The 19,653-nt window shown below is 44.9% G+C and overlaps 1 protein-coding gene across 1 annotated transcript in view; it reads left to right on the top strand.

Annotated features, from left to right (window-relative positions):
- Window positions 1-14,960, top strand: part of MRPS6 (mitochondrial ribosomal protein S6) — a 59,380-nt gene extending 44,420 nt beyond the window's left edge. Inside the window, exons 2-3 of the mRNA XM_033947491.1 lie at window positions 1,455-1,594; window positions 14,104-14,960. Coding sequence (XP_033803382.1) covers window positions 1,455-1,594; window positions 14,104-14,284 — 321 coding nt within the window. The 3' untranslated portion in view covers window positions 14,285-14,960. The remainder of the gene's footprint in view (window positions 1-1,454; window positions 1,595-14,103) is intronic.
- Window positions 14,961-19,653: the final 4,693 nt, after the last annotated feature.

Genomic DNA, 19,653 nt, shown 5'->3' on the forward strand with positions numbered 1-19,653 from the left:
ATATGCTGCCTGCTTGTCCTGGGATAAAGCACAGTTACTTACCGTAACAGGTATTATCCAGGGACAGCAGGCAGACATTCTCGCAACCCTCCCACCTCCCCAGGTTGGCTTCTTTGCTAGCTATCTGAACTGAGGACCATGTTGAGGAGAGCTGAGCGGGAAGGCACACGCATGCGTGGTGCAGTACTAGCAAACTTTAAGATCTTCAATCAAGTTTGCTTGAAAAGCTGTCCGCGACGGGGCTCCGTGGATGACGTCACCCACATGTAGAGAATATCTGCCTGCTGTCCCTGGATAACACCTGTTACGGTAAGTAACTGTGCTAAATGGCTTCTCCTGTGCATGCTAACACCTCCTTGTATGTATTGCTGTTTAAATCTTTTTATTAAAGAGCACTGCAAAATACAAATATGTCCATCTTTTTGTACAGTTTCAATGTCTACTATAACAAAGCCTTCGCCTTCCCTCCCCACTTAACAATGAACCAGACTGATATAACTACAAAAATTACACCAGGACCATACAAAGATAATTACCAGAACATCCAACTACATCCTTGTATGTGTTTTACAAAATGTTCCACATTTTACAGAGCCTTTTGTAAAATACTGTCAGAGGTTGCGCACATCCCAACCTGAATGTCTTCATTCCAATCTCAGTATTTTATGTAAAATGGGCCTTCACCTCTTCAGTGGTGGGTTGTGAGAACTATCCTGATAATCTTACAGATAGAATAAAGCTGTGTCCATCCCACTCTACTGACCCACCCCCAAGTCTACTATCCTAGGGATCCCACTCCTGGTGACAGGTTCCCTTGGCTTAACCCTCTAAAGGATCCCACATGGGCATCCCATTTGCTCTTAAATTCTTGTACGCTGTTTGCCTCGATCACCTGCACCAGGAGCTCGTTTCAAGGATCGAGAGAGTGGTTGATCCTTGGAACGAGCTCCTGGTGCAGGTGATAGAGGCAAACAGCGTGCAAGAATTTAAGAGCAAATGGGATGCCCATGTGGGATCCCTTAGAGGGTTAAACCAAGGGAACCTGTCACCAGGAGTGGGATCCCTAGGATAGGAGACTTGGGGGTGGGTCAGTAGAGTGGGCAGACCTGATGGGCTATGGCCCTTATCTGCCGTCATCTTCTATGTTTCTATTGCCAATATGTAAATTCAGGGCTTAGTATCGTCCAAGAGAACTGTGGTCCCCCAACCATAATCCACATTTCTGTAAAATACCAAAATCTGTGTTCCCTCAGTGGTGTCCTATGGTAGGTGATGAAAGGGATCAGGGTTCTTTTTACTGATCCCTGCAAATGTGTTTTAGGGATATAATTAGCAGCATGCCAACTCCATGGTCTGCTTTGGTTTATTGCAATGCCACATACTCTGTTGTGTTGTTATGTTTCAAAACCAACAATGCCTCCTCTTTTTTTTTTTATTCTACCCTCTTTCCTCAGCCCGAGACAGCTGCTGTACTGAAGCGAACAGTGGAGGCCCTCATGAAATATGGTGCAGTGGTGAGGAACTTGGAAAACTTGGGAGAAAGGTCACTTCCGTACAAAATCTGCAAACATAGTCACCGGCATTACAGAGGAGGGTATGTCGCACAGAAATGTTCTTCCCAAACAGGGCTTTATCTAGTAGTGAAGTTATCCAGAGAAGAGTGACTAAAATGGTTAAGGGGCTGGAGGAGTTGCTGTACAGCGAGAGATTAGAGAAACTGGGCCTCTTCTCCCTTGAAAAGAGGAGACTGAGAGGGGACATGATTGAAACATTCAAGATACTGAAGGGAATAGACTTTGTAGATAAAGACAGATTGTTCATTCTCTCCAAGGTAGGGAGAATGAGAGGGCACTCTCTAAAGTTAAAAGGGGATAGATTCTGTACAAACGTAAGGAAGTTCTTCTTCACCCAGAGAGTGGTAGAAAACTGGAACGCTCTTCTGGAGGCTTTTATAGGGGAAAACACCTTCCGGGGATTCAAGAAAAGGTTAGATAAGTTCCTGCTGAACCGGAATGTATGCAAGTAGGGCTGGTCTCAGTTAGGGCCCTGGTCTTTGACATGGGGGCCACCGCGGGAACGGACTGTTGGGCACGATGGACCACTGGTCTGACCCAGCAGCGGCCATTCTTATGTTCTTATAAGTCATGAGCATATATAACATAAATCTGATATAAGTCATAAGCATGCATACTATAGACAACCAACTCAAATACCTAATATCACTAAATCCTATATTTAACCCAGGTTTTATAACAATACAGTTATGGACAGTGGTGTAGTGAGGGTAGGAGGTGCCCAGGGCGGTGGCCTCTACCCCTCCTGTGTGCCTTCCACACCAACACCCCCCTCCACACTCGTACTCTCCCTTCCCGTCCCAGTGTTCTCCCCAGAAATTTTTCACCAGCCGGGTGGCATGAAAAAGTAGCCGGGTGGGGTGGGACGGGGAAATTTGGTGGTGGGGAAAATTAAGGGCTCCTTTTACTAAGCTGCAATAGCGTTTTTAGCGCGTGCAGAATTGCCGCGCTACACGGCTAGAACTAACGCCAGGTCAATGCTGGCGTTAGTGTCTAGCACGTGCAGCAATTCTGCACGAGCTAAGCGCACGGTAAAACTGCTATCGCAGCTTAGTAAAAGGAGCCCTAAATGTGTACTATTTGTATTAGTTAATTATTATTAGTTATTTTCCAATGCTCAATATGGCAGCCTTTCTTAAGGTTTGACACTTGTTCCATAATTTTTTATTAAATTTAAGAAGTATCCAGTTCTAGAAACGAATAATTAGATATTTGCTCTCTTTCAAATGGTATAGAGCAGCGTCTCTCAAACTTTTTTTTAACTCCGGCACATTAAACGGAGCAAATGTTTTTTGTGGCACACTAAATGCAGCAAATGTTTTTCATGGCTGGAAAAAATTTCTGGGGAGAACATTGTTGCCGTTAGTTTCCAAGATCCAATCACGTCAAAGAATGATGCTTATCTGGGCAGTTGTATAATAAAAAGAATGGATAAGATAACATGAGAAATGAAATTGTCATGAATCAGAGGGATACATACCCTGTAGGTCCTAAAAGCAGGCTTGTGGATTAGATATAAACTATGAAGGCAGTGGTGTACCTAGCGCATGTGACACCCGAGGCCCATCATTTTTTGACACCCCCCATTTGTATGAAACATGATTTTTAGTAACAATCCACACATCACACAAGAGTGTACCTAGGAAAAGGCAGCATCTTACATACTGCAGTGAGCAGTACATCAATACACCCATTGTAAAACTAAACAAGCCAGACTAGTACAGATCAATCCTACACAGTCAATCCTAACTGAAAACCATGTCTGTCCAACACACAGAACACAGAAAACACCTTCGCCTAGTATGGAATATATAATCACAAACTAACCCCTCTCCCTTTTACAAAACTATAATGTGGTTTTTAGCCATGGTGGAAACAGCTCAGACTTTCATAGAATTTTGAGCAATTTACCACCATGGCCGGTGCTAAAAAAACGCTCTACAGTTTTGTAAAAGGGGGGATAAAATAGAAAAACGTAGACAAAGGTTAAATTGAACCACCAAGAAGCTGGACTTTGCATACAATGCAACACCACAGAAACAGCAATGCATCTCCCCTAAAGCAAAAAAATAAATAAATAGAATTTTTTTCTACATTGTCTTTTCTGGTTTCTGCTTTCCTCATAGTCTTGTCACTCTCTTCCTTTCATCCACTGTCTACCCTCTCTCTGCCCCTTCTATATGGCATCTTCTCTCCTATTCCCCTTCCATCTCTCCCTTCACCCCTATTATTCTGGCATCCATCTTATTCCCTTCCCTCCTCCTATGGTCTGGCATCTCTCTCCTCTTCTTCCCTTCCCTCTCCCACATCCCCATGGTCTGGCATTTCACTCTCCTCTCCCTTCCCCCCACTTCCATCATCATCTGCCCCCTTTCTTTTCCTCTAACCCAATTCCTTCCAGTATCCTTCCCCCTTATGTCTCTCTCTCCTTTTCCTGCACACCAATTCCATCAGCATCTGCCCCCTTTCTCTCCCTCCACCACCCTGACCCCCTTTTTTTCCCTCCACAGCCCGACGTCGAGAGGACATTCTGGCTAGCCAATCGCTTCCTGGCTGCCCGGAACGTCCTTTCCGACGTTAGAATTGACGTCGGGCAGCGAGAGTTGGTCAGCCCCGTGCAGAAGAGAAGCAGGGAGATCATGGCCTATTCCCGATAGCGGCAGCGGCAGCAGCCTATTCCGCGGCGGCGGTGGCATTGGGGAGGGCAGGAAGGAAGGAAGAAAGAAAGAAAGAAGGAAGGTGGGGTGGGGACAGGGAGCCAGAAAAAAAAGCAAAAAATGGGGCACGGAGGAAGGAAGGAAGAAAGAAAGAAGGAGGGGGGACAGGGAACCAGAAACAAAGCAAAAAATGGGGCACGGAATCAGAGAAAGACAGACATAGAGAAAGAAAGAAAAAGTTGGGGGAGGGAATGAGGTCTGGAGGAGAGGAAGCATACAGGAGGCTGAAAGAAGGGAAGAAGTATTGGATGCACAGTCAGAAGAATAAAGTGCAACCAGAGACTGATGAAATTACCAAACAAAGGTAGGAAAATGATTTTATTTTCAATTTAGTGATTGAAATGTGCCAGTTTTGAGAAAGAAAAGATATTGAACTTTAAATGTGGGTGCTGCAGAAAAAAATAGAGTACTTGGAGGGCCGCAGAAAAAATAGTTAATGTCTTATTAAAGAAATGACAATTTTGCATGAGGTAAAACTCTATATATAGTTTATATATCTTTCCTTTTAACTGTTAAAGGAAAGTTTTATAAACTACTAGTCTTTAAGCCCGTTACATTAACGGGTGCTAGAACATATGTGTGTGTGTCTGTCTTTATTTCTTTCTCTCTCTCTCCTTAGCCGCTTTTTTTCTTTCTGCCTTTCTTTTTCCTTGGCTGTCCATCACCACCCCTTGCCTGCTCCCCCTGTCCATTTTCCCTTCCTTTTACCTCCCCTTTGTCCACCACCACCCCTTCACTGCTCTCCTTATGCAGCAGCAGCCCTTCTCCCTTTGTTTTACCTCCCCCCTGTCCAGCAGCACCTCTTTCCTTCTCCCCCTGTCCAACATTAGTCCTCCGTTCCTTTTCTTCAACCCCCTGTCCATCAGCATCTCTTTCGTTCTCCCCCTGTGCAACAGGTGCTAGAGTAGACGACTGTTCTTTTTTTCCTTTCTCTCTCTGTGCTTGGATGCTGTCTGTCTGTCTGTCATTCTTTCTGTCTGTGTCTCTGTCTTGCGCCATGCCTGCCTATCTCTCTGTGGCCCCCTTCTCTTCCCCGGCATGATTGGTGTGTGCCCCCAGAACACCCTTCCCCCCAAAGCAGCCCCGTTTCCCAATGCCCCTGCCCCCTTTTGTGCTATGCCTGCCTGCTCCGTGGCCCCTTTCTGTTTCCCCCCTATGATTGCTGTCTGGCCCAGGAAACCAAAGTAGCCCCCTTTCCCTCTCCCCTTGTTGAGCCATGCCTGCCTGTTCTGTGATCCCCTGCCCATGACTGCTATGTGCCCCCAGCACACCCCTACCCCCAAAGCAGCCCCTTTCCCTCTTCCCCTGCTTGCCTGCCATGCCTGCCTGCTCCCTGTGCATCAGCATTTCCCTCCTCCTCACCTGTTCCTTCGTAGCAGCATGGAGATAAAACGGCTCCCTTAGTTCTTTGCTGGATTTTTTTTTAAGTTTAAAGATGCCTACGCGGCTCCTCTCACGATCCGGCCTGCGTCGGAAGCCTTCTCTGACACAGGCCGGGATCGTGAGAGGAGCCACGGCGGCAGTTTTAAACTTAAAAAAAAATGCAGCGAACTAAGGGAGCCGTTTTCAAAGCCGCCGCCGCGGCTCCTCTCATGAGCTGCACTTATATTATGTCGGAAGATGAGAGAGGAGCCGCGGCGACGGCGGCAGATTTCAAATTAAAATAATTTATGCGGCCAGCCGGCTCCCTCGAAACCCTCCCCCCCTTTCCCTTCCCGCGGTCCGTCTGGCTGCGTTGTTCTCTCCCTCATTCTCAAACCGTCCGTGCCAGCTGAAGTGGGAGTGGGGGGGACTCAGCACCGGCTGGGCGACTCGAGCCGCCGGCCCCCAGGAGCTCGAGGCCGACAGCGGACATGGCTTGCGTTGCCGAGTTTGGTGACGTACAACCCGCGCATGCGCACTAAAAAAAACGGGACAGCTCAGGGAACACGATTTTTTTAGTGCGCATGCGCGTCTACCATTTTATTATATTAGATAAAGAGTTTTACCTCATGCAAAATTGTCATTTCTTTAATAAGACATTAACTATTTTTTCTGCGGCCCTCCAAGTACCTACAAATCCAAAATGTGGCCCCGCAAAGGGTTTGAGTTTGAGACCACTGTTCTAGAGCAAGGGTGCCCACACTTTTTGGGCTTGCGAGCTTCTTTTAAAATGACCAAGTCAAAATGATCTACCAACAAAAAAATCTTAAAAAAACACAAAGCACACTGTATGCATAGAAAATGTTAATTATCATTCCTATTCCGGGGTTTTTTCAAAGAGGTCAAAGCAGATGACTCTATGCACTGTCACCTCAGTAACAACCATACAAAAATAGACAAATATACCCCCTCCCTTTTTACTAAACCACGATAGCAGTTTTTAATGCAGGGAGCTGCGCTGAATGCCCAGCGCTGCTCTCGACGCTCATAGGCTCCCTGCGCTAAAAACCTCTATTGCGGTTAGGAAAAGGGGACCATAGTGTAAACTATAGACAGCAGATATAAATTCAGACACATTTTGATCACTAAATTTAAAATAAAATCATTTTTCCTACCTTTGTTGTCTGGTGATTTCACGAGTCTCTGGTTGCACTTTCTTCTTCTGACTGTGCATCCAATCTTTCTTCCCTTCTTTCAGCCTGTATGCTTCCTCTCCTCCAGACCTCATTCCCTCCCCCAACTTTTTCTTCCTGTCTCCCTGCCCTTTCTTTCTTTCTCTCTTCATGCCCCCTTTCTTTTTTTCTGTTTCTCTTCTTTCCTTCTGTCTCCATGCCTGCCCTCCTCCAAGCTACTGCCATCGGGGAACAGGCCCCCAAGCCGCCGCCGCCATCCCAAGCTCTCCCTACTTCCCTGCTTCGGGCCGACCAGCATTCCTCTCCCCGACATCAATTCTGCCGTCGGAGAGGAAGTTCCGGCCCAGCCAGGCAGCGAACTTCCTCTCCGACGGCAGAATTGACGTCGGGAAGAGGAGACTGATTGGACCAAGATCGCGATCGACCTATTGGGAGAAATGCTGCCGGGTCCTGCCTTCATGGAAACAGAAAGTAGGCAGGACCCGGCAGCAAGAAGAGCAAATTGTAAGCTTCACTGACCTGTCTCCCGCCTTAGCCCCTAGCGAACGCATGCTTCGGGGCTCTAACATGTGCGTGCTGGCTTCCCTTCTTTTCCCCCCATCCCCCGGACATAACTTCCGGTTTTGGAGGGAAGAGAAGGGAAGCTGGCACGCACACGTTAGAGCCCCGGAGCATATGTTCGCTACGGGCTAAGGCGTGAAATCTCCAAGCCGGGTGTTTTTTTAAAATGTTGAGCAGTGGCGGCAGCAACAGAATTCAGGAGCGGATGATAGCCAGGCGGTCATCTAAATTACCCGGGCGGTCTGCCCGGCTAAAAAGCCCTAGGGAGAACACTGCTGTACCTTTTTAAATCTTCGCTAGCACGAGCAGCTTCTCCAGCCTGCTGCTCGTGCTGGCTTTCCCTCTGATGTCATTTCCTGGCCCTGCGACCCAGAAGAAATTTCAGAGGGATCCAGGCTGGCGCAAGCAGCAGGCTAGAATAGTCGCTCTGGTGAAGATTTTAAACAGGTACGGGGGAAGGGAGGGAGTGTGGCGTGGAGGGTACAGAGTTATCGGTGTCCTCACCAAGACGGCACCCGAGGTGCTGGTTATGGTTCTGGAACCTCTATCCCCCCATTTCCCCCTTCCATTCGTAACTTGAACCTCCTCAAATTGCTATAATATAATGTAGCATATATATCTGCAATTCCTTATATTGTAAGCCACGTTGAACCTATTTAAGCATAGTGCGACTCAGAAATAATAGATTAGATTCCCTCACTCAGTTAGATTTACATTTCAAGCAAGCAAACAATAGTCCTGGTTGAGTAACTATATCAGCGGAGCCATGCTGTCCTATGGCGCTTTTAGAAAAGAAATTAAGACAGTATTTGATAAATTTATCTCTTAATTTGTGCTTTTATTAACACAATAATTTTACTGTATCAATTTAAATTTTTTACGTCTTTTTAAATAATAGGCTCTATTCTTATTCTTATTTTGTATTTCACTGATTGTCCAGTTTTTCTCTTCTGTGGAAACCACCTAGAATTCTTTTGATTAAGGCGGTATAGAAAAATAAAGTTATGTTATGTTGATTGTGGTGGCTTATGTGCATGTATCTACCTGGTATGCCTTGTCACTTCTTGCTGGATGAATTGATCACCTTGCTATTTTTTTTTTCTGGAATATATGGAAAAGATAAATGATTGTTGTAAGAGTAGGCCAGAGGGTAGATACTACAAATCTTAGATAACAGGACAATCTGTGCAAACCTGAGGCTCACAGGTTTGTATGAGAGCAAAATTGTCCTTGCTTCTGTCAGGGTCCTCTTTAGATAAGTGCTAGAAATGCAGCTACACTAGGCCCTGCAGTGATACCTCACAGACGTAAAGGGCTTTGTAGAGCGGGCCAATGTCAGAAATAGGGTTACCAGATTTTCCATTTGGAAAATCTGGACCCGCCCTGTTACGCCCCACCCCCACGGCCTGCTCTCGTCGGCATCTGAGCATGATATCATTGCATGTTCAGATGCCTTCCTGCCCAACGGCGATTTCTTAGAAGCTTTTCAAAACCCGGACATAGTGCTGGGTTTTGAAAAGCCATCCGGGGAAATCCTGACATCTGGTAACCCTAAGGAGAAAGGAACTGAGTTGGTTATGTGAAAACCACCTCTTCCCTGTGTCAGTCCTCCCCTAAAATGAGCGCAGGAAAGCCCAAAGCAGCCTCGGATGCACTGGAACCAACAATCTCGTCCCCTTCCCGCATGGCACCCAGTGTGAACTCACTGCACCTCCCTGTGGAAGAGCACCAAACTTCGCAGTAGGAACATAAAACTATTTCCATAGGTGTCGCCATGTAGCCAGTGAATGCACCCCAATCTGCACTCTCAAATTTGCCCTGGAGCCACACCGAAGTCTGAGAAAAACAAATAGATGGACTTACCCCTGCCTGCTTTCCTTGCACGTCAGCTCTGCATAAGTGCCTTTTTTTATAACCCACTCATGGAGTTCTCCTAAAACTGCACCTTGCTTTTTTTCCCCACAAGGTTGCTGGGAAGGCAGTTCAATGAGCCAGAGAGAAGGAAGGAAAGATGTCAGGAACCTGGAACCTCCAGATATGACCTGCACAGGTGACACAGTACTCCAGAGAATGACCTGGTGACAGAATTTGTCACTGTCCCCGTGGATAACTGCAGGAAACCATCCGGTATCATTCTTTAGTGTCTATCTCAACCTCATTCCTTATACACCAGCATTCTTCAATGCAAGGCTTGAGGGTCAGTGGTTGTGCCCATTCATACGCTGATTCTTCCCTCTCTCCTTAAAGAATGACATGGGGATGGTTTCCTGCAGTTATCCACGGGGACAATGACAAATTCTGTCACCGTGTCATTCTGGGAACCAGTCACCAACTGGACCAGGAGCAACTCAGACCAAGCTACATGTCCATCCACCTGCTGGAGATAGAAAATACTGAGAAACAGCTGGGTACCTAGACAGAAATCACTGAGCTGAGCTCTGCTATATCTATCTCTACCTTCTGGTTGATAGACACAACTATCCCACAAGTTCTGGAATAGTGTGAAGCAGTGTAATGGAATAATGAACATGTACATATGTTTACAAGTACCAAAATTGAGCCATAATTCCTGGATAGTTAGGAATAAAAGCATCTGGCTGCATAGTCTCTCACTGGTTTGGAAACTCCCCTTCCTCCATACCCCCCCCCCCCCAAGAAACATGAATTAGAAGAATTTGACTAGCTGAAGGAGGGGGGATGTACTATACAGAGCCTCAAGGGGCAATTTATTTGTTTGATGGACTGAGCTGGCACTTAATAAGTGAATGGGGGGACTCCGGTGCTTATGTCCCCTGCCGTGGTATCACTTTCCTACCTTCTGTTTCACTCTGCTGTTGGTCTGTCATGGACTCTGGACTAGAGGTCTGCATGGGAACGGGGATTGCGGGAATCCTGCGGGTTCCGCAGGAATCCCCCCATAACCCATGGGACTCCCACGGGGACCCCCCTCTGGCCCATGGGACTCCCACGGGGACCCCCATCTAGCCAACGGGACTCCCACGGGGATGGAAGGCTTTGGAAAAAGGGTTTGTCCATATAATATAATGAACACATCAGCCTTAGTAAAAGAGGGGGTTTATAAGTTAATTACCTGAACAGAAAACAAAAAAAGGGTTCCACCAAAGAGATTCCACAAGTAAAACAGCAAAAGAAACTGTGGAATTGATGATCCTATAAGAAGCAATTGCTGCTTTTTATGGGGACGGGCGGGGATGGAGGTAATTCCTTGTGGGGATGGGTGGGGACGGAGAGGATTCTGACGGGGATGGGTGGGCACGGAGAGGATCCTGGTGGGGACAGAGAGGATCCTGGTGGGGACGGGCGTGGATGGGTGGGATTTCTGTCCCCGCGCAACTCTCTACTCTGGACACCCCTCCCCCCATATATGGTGTCAGCTGTGGCTCTCACTGACAACCACCTGAATCTTGTAAGCATTTTGTGAAGCATAAATGCTTTTATTATTTTTGGCCTAGTCCATTTTTAAGTTTGCAGTTCAGTGTTCAAACAGCGCTATTTTTAAAAAAAATTAGGGTCTCTAAAAATTCAGAATGGTACATCAGGAAGAAAAGCCGAGATCATTCATTCCCATAGCCATTCAGCTTTTCCTAGAGAAATTCTGTATTTATTTTTCTAGTTGATTTATCTTGTTTATCCTTTTTTTTGGAGGGGGTTGTTTTGTGGGTTCTGTGTCTGAAGCAGGGAAATAGATAACGGATATCCTGTTCTCAGCAATACTCAGCTTGTCCTCTCTTGGGTTGGCACAGATTATTCCAAAATAGCTGTGGTGTTTTCGGTATGCACTGATGGAATTTTACAAGTGTCTCTCTCGCCTGGTGACATCACACTCTGCTTTTCAGAGATTTGAATCCCGCCCTCCTCCCACCTTTCAGTGCAATTCACAGCTGAACTCCTGTTCCCCTCCTCCCCAGTGGCGATCGGCATACACTCTGCTCCCTCATATACCCTGCTCTTAAGAACAGTCCTTCTCATTGTTTCCGCCAAAGCTGTCTAAGCTCCCTGGTGCTTGTCAGACAGAAAGGTAATAAACTTGTTGCCTCTGAGCATGGTGGTACAGGCACTGGGAGCTGTGGATCATGGATTTTTCCATTTAGTCTCTGCCCTGTACAGCATAGGGGAACTTAGGAGTTGCTGCCTCCTCCTCTCTCACTCAGCTCAGACACATCGCATCGGTGGAAATTTCCACTGCCCTGCCAGCATCAGCATCACTTTCGAGAGCAAGCATGATTTTAGCAATCAAAGAAAATGCGAGGCTTGGCCTTCGGAGGGGAACTTCTCATTTAAAATAGGAGTTTTAACGCAGAGGATCTCTGACTAGTTTAATTCACTGAGTTGGGTATTCTGCCAGTATGATAAAGGCAGAAGGGATACAATAAACTTGGGGGGTTTTTTTTTGTTTTTATTATTATTCTTGCCTTGTTTTACTGTAGATTGGAGCCTCCATAATAACTTAAATGGTTATTAAACACAGGCTGTAGCCTGTGTGAGATTTAGGCTCTTGGTTCAGAGCCCACCTTACTGAAAGAGCGTAAAAGTTGATAAGGTACTTTATCACCCAGTGTTTCTTAGGAGAATCCAAGATATAGAGAAACAGGAGCTGTACTATTTTCGCCATAAGACTTGTTCATACTGAGGACTATTTTTACCCTGATTTGCAATTTCTGAACGTGGAACCAGGGCATTGGCCTGGAATCATTTTAAATAGTCATCCTTCATTAATGGGGGAGCACCTAGGGTTGCCATATTTTACATTTGTAAAATCTGGACCCCCTAGACTTGCCCCCCAGGCTCGCCCCGTTAAGCCCTAGTCCTGCCCTTAATCCCGCCCCCGCTGTTTGTTCTGGTCGGGCAGGAGGGCATCCACGTTGATGTCGTGGACTGCATGTGCCGGGTTTTGAAAAGCTGTCCAGAGCCCCAGACATGTCCTCAAAAGGAGAACATGTCCAGGGAAATCCGGACTAAGTCTAGTAACCCTAGGAGCACCTGTCCTGCATATTGCAAGAGTCATACAGAGAGACTCTGGCCGTCTTTTTTTTTTTTTTTTTTTCATGCATTAATTTGTATGCTCCTTCTTTGGTCATGGTCAGGCAGCAGAGTTAGTTTCAGCCAAAAGACACAGTGCAGTGCTCAGCTCAAACTTTACGTACATCTACTCTTAGTCAAAAGGAAGCAGTTAGGAAATGATTTTTTCCTTGTCAGCAAGCAACTATTTCTACACCAGATCCGACACACACAGCTGCAGTTAGAAGGGCAGATTAGAATAACCTTTGGGTTATTCCTCTGTTGGGCTTGTCGAAGAGTTATTTATTCTTTTTGTATAGTCATGGCCTAATCTCTTTATTGTTCACGTCTCTTGAGGGGGGGTAGGAATGTTGTAATATTGTGTACTTTTCACTATTGTATTTTCATTCTTGCAGTGTCAATATTTCTGTATTATTCTGTCTTTTGATGTTACAATTTGAAATTGATGCAGGACTTTAGATGTTCTTTGTATTAGCTATGTTCCTAAATTTGCCATTGGTGATTATATTTGTTTTTTGCATCAATAAAAATTGTTTGATCGTAGAATATACAGAGAGAGGACAAAAGGGGGGAAGTAGGGCTCTGTTTCTGTGGGCTAACTGTCCTCTGTTGTCTCGTCTCACTGAAAGTAGAGAATGACACGGTGACAGAATTCATCACCGTTCCCATCCCCACAGATAACCATCCCCATGTCATTCTTTAAGGGGAGAGGGAAGAATCAAAGCATAAATGGGCCCAGCCACTGACCCTCAAGCCTTGCATTGAAGAATGCTGGTGTAGAAGGACTGAGGTTGAGATCGACACTAAAGAATGATACAGGATGGTTAGAACATAAGACCATAAGCGTTGAGGTCCATCAAGCCCAGGATCCTATTTACAGCTGAGGCCAACTCAGGTCCCAAGTACCTGACAGAAACCCAAAGAGTAGCAACATTCCAGAGCTGAGATTGTGATGTCACAATGCCTAATTCCACCAATGCCTAAAAGCCAACCTCATCAGTGATGTCACAATAGCTTCATTATCCTATACTTTGCTCAGATAAGAATCAGAGCATGAATGGGCACAGCCACTGACCCTCAAGCCTTGCATTGAAACATGCTGGTGTGGAAGGACTGAGGTTGAGAGAGACACTAAAGAATGGCATGGGATGGTTTCCCGTGGTTATCCACGGAGGCAGGAACAGTGATGAATTTTATCACAGTGGCAGCGGCCCATCGTTTTTTACTTCGAAATTTTGAGAATCTAGCCCATGTATTCAGACTGTAGCCCCTATACATGAAAAAGGTTGGAGCCCACTGCCCTATATCCTTTCTGCTTACAGCAGGAGAACAGTGCATCTTACCTCTGTCTGCAGAGCTGTTTGATGTCTGAACTGCATGGATCGTTGTAATTTTGTGGGATTTAGCAGAGCAGGAGGCAGAGGGTTAAGAAGTGCTGCCCTCCTGCTCTAGCCAGAAGGGAACGGGTGTTTTTGTTGGGGGTATGGAGGGGGGTAAGATTGCAATGGGAGCAGAAGAGCCCTGAGACTTAAAGGATCTAGTGGTACCTCTGTATTTGAAAGTAAAAAGTTTGCATCTCTGTTAGGTTAGGATAATAACAATGCAGCTGAATAACTAGTTTTGCAAATAAACTTAACCCATCTCTTTGTTTCCTAGATACTTTTTGGTAGACCTGGATGCCCCATCAACGATTGTTCCAAGAATGTTGGAACACTTGGATCGTGATATCGATGTGATCAGACCTACATTTTTAAAGCAAACACTCCCCACATCGAAGGAATGTGAAGGGATGAAACCCCCTGACTACGAGGCTAAATTACGCAGCAGAAGAAAATAGATGGCTGCAGATCATGTGACTAATTGAAGTCTTCTGCAAACCAAGCCATGGGAAGAACAGAGGCGTTTAGGGTACCCTCTTGTAGCTGACAGTTGATGTGTATTTCAGATTCTGGGCTGTGTGTTGGGGATATTTTGACATCATGGAAAAAAATTCTCTTGCAAAAAATAAAAAAAAATTACAAAATATTCTCAAGACGACATGACAGATTGTGCCACTTTTCCTTATCTTGAAATAGCATGAACCACCCTTTGAATAATGTTGATTTTCATCAATTGCGTTCTCGAAGCCTCGTGTGGAATTAAGTCCAAGCAGTGTTCCAGTGTTGGCTGGAGCAGAATACTGCATAAGGAAAATAAATTAGAAGCTTAGGCTGCTTGTGTTCGACTACTGGTTTGCAACCCATCCCTTGGACATGCTCTGTTAGTTGGGTTTTCAGAATATCTAGAAAGTATATGCATATGAAAATTGCTCCAGCTATCTGTGTCGGTTCATGTGTCTGGTCACTGCTTTCCACTCGAAGGCCACTTTAATTTTTGCCCTTTTTTGGGGGGCCCTGCCTGTTTGAGCTCGTCTGGTTATTTTGTTAATGAAACCAGAAAGCCCTCTATATGAAGTAATTTGAGTTTTACATATATGGGAAAATAAAGGTGGCATATGATGATAAAAAGTGTTACTGATGGCTTGATGTAGGATTTATTTCACAGTACTTAGCCAGCTGCAGGGTCTTGCGATCAATAGAGGATAAAATCCAATTGTTCGAGACCTGTATGCCTTTCTACTAGAAAGAAGATTATCGAGGTAAGACCCTAATCTTCCCTTGCTCTTAATTGATGACCAGAGAGGGTCACTAACATTATGCTATGGTTGCTGTAGGAGATGCTGAGGAAGGACTAAAGAGTTAAAATTTAGAGAATGACACGGGGGGGGAAAAAAATCTGTCCCCGTCATTGCCCCGTCACCGGACCACCATCCTGTTCCCGCCACCCTTTCACTGCCCCGTCCCCGTCGCATCCACCCTTCCCTCTCGCCACCTCACCGCCCTTCAGCGGCCCGAGAATCTCCCTCCCTCCCCCTTACCTTTTGCGGCGCTTTAGTAAAGAAACTTACTGAAGCCAACGGAGACTGCTTGCCTGTGCCTGCAGTCGCGTGTGTGTGGGCGGAAGCTTCTCCTCTGACGCCCATACACACGCGACTGCAGGCAGGCTTCACCGGCTTCAGTAAGTTTCTTTACTAAAGTGCCGTGAAGGTAAGGGGGAGGGAGATAGATTTGGCCGTAGGGAGGGGGCTGCGCGCGCCTTCCCTCCTTTAACTGCAGGTACAAAGCCATTCACCGCTTCACGGGGCAGTGGATGGCCTTGTCCCTGTGCCCGCAGTGAGCACTTTTATTCCCCCCACCATTTCGACGGGTTACCCGTGGGTAACTGCCACCGTGTCATTCGATTCTCTCTGACAATGTGTCTGGAGTCAAGTTACTAAAAGCTACTTATTTCCACATTTGCTATACCGCCTTTAACTGGCAGGACAGAACAGAGCAGTGCACAGGCTAACAAGAAAGAACATTCAAATGGAAAGGAATTAAAAATGCAGTAAAACATTGGCTTACGAGCATAATTCGTTCTGAAAACATGCTTGTAATCCAAACCACTTGTATATCAAAACGAATTTCCCCTTAAGAAATAATGGAAACTCAGACGATTCGTTCCACAACCCCAAAACTTTAATGCAAAATACGATATGTACTTGTATTGCAAGACTTCACTCATTTAGAACAGCATCTGATATGGGAAAGGTTAGTAGAGCATCACATAGGTGTCTTAAGTATCTTGGTGGGTAAGCTAATGAACCATAGAGAGGAGGACCCAGGCCCATAAGACACTCGAACCATTACATTTATGGTGGAAAGTGTGAAGCTGCAGAATGTTGAAAACATCCACATCTAGATCATTTGGATGGGCAGCGTTGTAATGGACTGGCCACATAGACATCCTAGTAGAGCAGTGGGGCACCTTAAGAGGGCACTGCTATAAACTTCACATAAAGGGTACCAGATATACATCTCACCATAACCCCCTTATAATTTGTGGTGATCCCTCCAAAACTCACCAAAACCTACTATTCCCACCTGTCTCTCACCCCACTAGCCCTTATGGCTGCAGGTGGCACTTATATGGCAATATAGTAGGATTTTGGTAGGTTTTGGTGGACTCACACTTTCTACCATAAATGTAGTGGTTAGAGTGTCTAATGGGCCTGGGAGTTATGGTGAGATGTATATTTGGCACCCTTTATGCGAAAGTCGCAGCAGTACCCCACTGTGCTATTGGAATTTCTATGGGGCCAGTTCATTAAATGATGTCCCCCTCCCTCATCTAAATGGTGCCTATTTGGACATTTCTAACTTGGAAGTTTGGTCAAAAAGGCAAAGCTAGATGTTCTGGTGGCAGCCAAGATGTCCAAGTAGGGGATTTTTGGAAAAAAATATTATTTGGATGTCCTATTCGAAAATGGCTATTTCTCTGCCTCCAACTTTGGACATTTAACAGGACACGTCCAAAGTCGAACTTAGACATCCTATCAAAAATAGCCCTCCACAGAGGGGAATAGAAAACTTGAGGAAAAATGAATGAATGCTTGCTCTTGGGGTAGTGGGGGGGGGGGGAACCTTTTAACATTCAGTAATACAAATAATGTGGTGAATTCTTGTCGTAGCTTTTAAGATCATTCACGGTATCCTTCCTCCCTTAATCCCACTATCTTATAACTCCTCGAGTCCTGACTCTACCAGACCCACCCAAAGGTATAAATTATCCTTCCCCTCTCTACATGGTATTCGCTATGCAGGCAAACTGGGAAAATCCCTTTTCTTCAGAATCACAGGTCTTTGGAACGACCTTACTACCCCACTGAGGAACCTGGGCTCCCTCCAATTATTCTGCAAGCAACTGAAAACCCGTTTTTTCACTAAAATGTAATTCTATCCCCCCTTACTCTTCTATATATAAGTTCATGTAAACCTATTTTTTCCTTCTCTTCCTATATTTTAAGTTCTTGTAAACCACGCCGAGCTCCACATCCGTGGAGATGATGCGGTATATAAACTTAAGGTTTAGTTTAGTTTAGTAGCTAGCATATCATCATTATACAGTATTTTAAGTTTCAAGTTTATTTAAAAATTTTTATATCGTTTAATCAAACTTCTAGGCGTTGTACAATGAAAATACCATAAAAACAAATTAAAAATTAGAAATGCTAAACAATACTATACTCATAAGAAAGATCCATAGTTTACCCTGATGCTGTGGCTGTGCAAAGGGATGCAACAGCCATGCTAAATTGGGAAATTGAAGATCGATTCCCAAGTAGGGTAAGCTTAACAATTAGGCAGAATAGGCACTTATCTAAGGCAGCAGGTATTTGTGGTTTTTTAGGGTAGGGGATGACAAAGAGCAACTGCAGCCAAAGCAAAAACCTTGTTAAGAAAAATTTCCAAGCACACCTGGATAAATTGCCTATACATGTAACAATTTATGAACTATTATTTCTATAGTGCTACCAGACGTATGCAGCACTGTACAGTCTCATGGAGACAGTCCAATCTTAATAATAATTTATTTTTGTTTACCGCCATACCCAGGGAGTTCTAGGCGGTTCACAACAGTTAAATGAATTACATACAGTGCGGTTGAAATTGAAGAACATAACAAAGCAATCATAGAGTCAAACTAGTTTACGTTTACAATTTAGGTGAGGGAAGGACTATATATATACAGAGCATATACAGTGCATACGGTAAGAGAATACATTGAATTTAAGAGAAGGGAACAAAGCATAAAAGTTGAATGGAGGGAGCAACAATCTTAGAAGAGTGGGGAGGAAAGAGGTGGGAAACGTTAAGGAGGAGGTGGGAAGCGTTAAGGATTTAATCTGTTGAAAAGAAGAGTTTTGATCTGTTTTCTAAAATGGTGATATGAAACGTTAAGGAGGAAGAGGGGAGCATTAAGGATTTGGTCTGTTGAAAAGTAGAATTTTGATCTGTTTTCTAAAGTGGAGATATGAAGAGGCGTCAAGTATAATTTGGGCGAGCCATGAGTTCAGTTTGGCCGCTTGAAAAGAGAAGGTTCGATCGAAGAATCTTTTAAGATGACACGATTTCAATGAGGGAAAAGCGAACAGAGTTATTCTGTGGGAGCTCTTATTATTGTAGTTCAGGTTGAAGTGGGGGTAAAGATAATCCGGTGATATACCAAATACAGTTTTGTAGCAGATGCATGAGAACTTAAATAGAACTCTGGATTCGAACGGCAGATGCCATGGATACAATTGGGAGGAATGGTTCATCTGCTGGCTAGGGTGGTGGGCAATGGGGAGTAGGGTTATGGATTGAAGGCTATATCAAAAAGGTGGGCTTCCAGTCTGCTTTTAAACAAGGGAAGGGAAAGGACGTAGCTGACAAATTCAGGTAGTTTATTCCAGGCATATAGGGCAGCTAGATAAAAGGAATGAAGTCTGGAATTGACATTGGAGGAGTAGGGTACAGCTAAAAGCAGCTGATCCGAAGAATGGAGTTCTCTGGGAAGTGTAAAAGGAGAGAGAAGAAATAAGAGATATTGAGGGGCAGCAGCATGAACACATTTGAATGACCAAATACTATGGCAAGCATTAGCAGTAAATTTGAGAAACAGATCATTATACCCTGGCTCAGGAGTGAGGTTCATTACTGGCAAGGTATGTGCAAAAATAATGCGTCAGTATGAACAGTTGCCTACAGGAAATGGGGCAGTTTTCAGATGGTCCATTTGCCATGGTAAATAGTGCTTAGAAATTTCTCTCAAGTATAAAATAATTCATATTTTAAATGGGAAACTGTTACATAAAGATGTCATACTTTATATCAAAATTACAATTTTCAGAATCTGGGAAGAATCATGTTTTGAGGTGATCATGATTGTTGAATTTAATTTTTAAAAGTGCAGGGGAAGCACAGGGGCCTGAAGGTTAATTGAAGGGGATGCAAGGATGACTGTTTGACAAAGGCAGTTGATATCCTCTCCTTCCAAGCCCTACTACTGCTCCATGGGGATGGTGTAGAAGAGGTCCTAGTCACATCACAGCTGCTGGCAGGGAGGGAGTTTTGCACATTGTACAATGGTGACACCCAGTGGTCAGTCTTGGGGTGCATGCAGAGCAGGCTTTCGACAATGCTGCAGTCTGTGGTCCATAGTGGAGGATAGTTATTACAGTAGTTGGGCTTAACTGAAGTGATGAGGATTCAAAAATGAAGTTAAAAATAAAGGTTCCTAGTGCTACAGCTCAACAGAGGCTGATTCTAATTAAGTGCTAGGCCAAAACAAGTAAAGGTTTCAAAG

The sequence above is a fragment of the Geotrypetes seraphini genome, chromosome 6 (genome assembly GCF_902459505.1).
Source record: "Geotrypetes seraphini chromosome 6, aGeoSer1.1, whole genome shotgun sequence".
Lineage (NCBI taxonomy): Eukaryota > Metazoa > Chordata > Amphibia > Gymnophiona > Dermophiidae > Geotrypetes > Geotrypetes seraphini.